This window comes from Laetiporus sulphureus (assembly GCF_001632365.1).
Source record: "Laetiporus sulphureus 93-53 unplaced genomic scaffold LAESUscaffold_19, whole genome shotgun sequence".
In the NCBI taxonomy this organism is placed as follows: Eukaryota; Fungi; Basidiomycota; class Agaricomycetes; order Polyporales; family Laetiporaceae; genus Laetiporus; species Laetiporus sulphureus.
This window is the reverse complement of record NW_024468528.1, coordinates 235,905-237,512: the sequence shown is the minus strand read 5'-3', so window position 1 is coordinate 237,512 and position 1,608 is coordinate 235,905. Positions and strand designations below refer to the sequence as shown.

Sequence of the window (1,608 nt, the reverse complement as noted above, 5' to 3'; positions counted from 1 at the left end):
TCCTTCGCCTTTCAGAGCTTGCAGATTGCGGGAATACAGTTCGACCTGATCATCATACGCGTAGGGTTGGGAATTACTATGGAGCAGGAGCACACGAGGCTTGAGAGCATGCGCTTCCGGATGCAAGAGACGAGCACCGCCAGAATGGATCATGGCCTCGATGTACCTGTCTTGATTACCAAGAGCACCACCATGACAACAAGGACTGTAGACGAGAGTGATAGAAAGAGCATGAAGACCGGCAATTTCCCCCATGAGGGGTCGGATGCGGTTTGAGGAGTACTAGTTGCACCTTGCTTCAACTTGAAATCGAGCGTTACAGTCGTTATTCTTCTGTACAATATGCATTAGTGCCAAGTACCCAGTATATACCACAGACTTTAATTGTAGATTCAATCGTACCTATGACGCCTTGCGATAGTTTCCGATAGCAGAATATAAACTTTCTGGTGACTTCAGACGAACTATGGTAGACACAATGGTGCGGATCGTACGGTTAATTTTGATCCATTCCGCCATTTCCTTCTAGGAGGGAACGCCAGGGGATTGAATATTGAGTTATGACGCAGAGTCCACATTATAAGCGATATGCACTATCGGGACTGGCCGCTCGTTGTCAGAAGGGGAGGGACTACTGTATGATAGATTCGTCCCTTAACAATGAGACGGATAGCCCTGATTTTGTTTCATCGATCCATGAATTGAGATATGCACCCTCGACGTGTATCTGAAATCCTAGAATGAGAAGCATCACGGCGGGAATGGTGTTTTAGCATGCATCTGCACGCGGAGACCTACGGGGCATCTGTGGGTTCGCTAATACCTAATACCGCGGCCTTGTTCATCAAATTCCAAACACTAATATGAGACATGTCCAGGCTGTCCCTAGACCAAGACTAGTTGAGAGTGTCACTCTCGCTTCACCGTCAGAATAGCTTTGTGATGTGTGATATTGAGAAGCAAAGATGAACATTCACAACGCACATAAGATAACGTATGTTCATTGCTTGCCGATAATACAAACGAGACGTGATGCAGCGATTCGCTTTCGCGAGCACAGTACTATCTACCCTATCCATCCAATGTCTGAGCATGCATCACGAAACTCCTCAAACCCTCGACAGCATCCATATACACGAATCACTTCGGAACGCCACTCAGCTTGCTTTAAATAACTCCCATGCTACTGCTCCAAAGACCAAGCTCCCAAATCCACAGCAAGCGCTCTCATCACTCGCATTCGAATAGCCACAGCGACTAGAAGGCTTCTAGGTACGCCGACGTACAACCGGCTTCGATGCACCGAGAGTCGTGGATTGTGCCGCAGCACGTATCCGGGCCGACCGACGCAAGGTCGTATGTGGTTCCTGCAGTGTCTGCGTCTCGGAGCGAGAGCTGTTCGGCTGAGGTCGAGGCGGGGGAGTAGGTGATCGGCGACTGGGACCAGCTTCCGCGGAGGTCTGCTGGTGTGTGCGCGAGCGTTGCCCACCTGTGCCGGCCTTGGCGCTCGACTTTCCTGGCTTTGGCTTTGTCTTTGTCTTCTTCGTTGGCCGTTCGTCGTCGGCCGCTTGCGTCGCCCGACGCTTGCCGAGGCGGGTTCGTTCGTGG

The 1,608-nt window shown here is 50.7% G+C and overlaps 1 protein-coding gene across 1 annotated transcript in view; it reads right to left on the bottom strand.

Annotated features, from left to right (window-relative positions):
- Positions 1-935: 935 nt before the first annotated feature.
- LAESUDRAFT_725739 (uncharacterized protein) overlaps positions 936-1,608 on the bottom strand; it is a 2,919-nt gene continuing 2,246 nt past the window's right edge. The window contains exon 2 of the mRNA XM_040908881.1: positions 936-1,592. Within this exon, the coding sequence (XP_040764391.1) occupies positions 1,269-1,592 (324 nt within the window). The 3' untranslated portion in view covers positions 936-1,268. The remainder of the gene's footprint in view (positions 1,593-1,608) is intronic.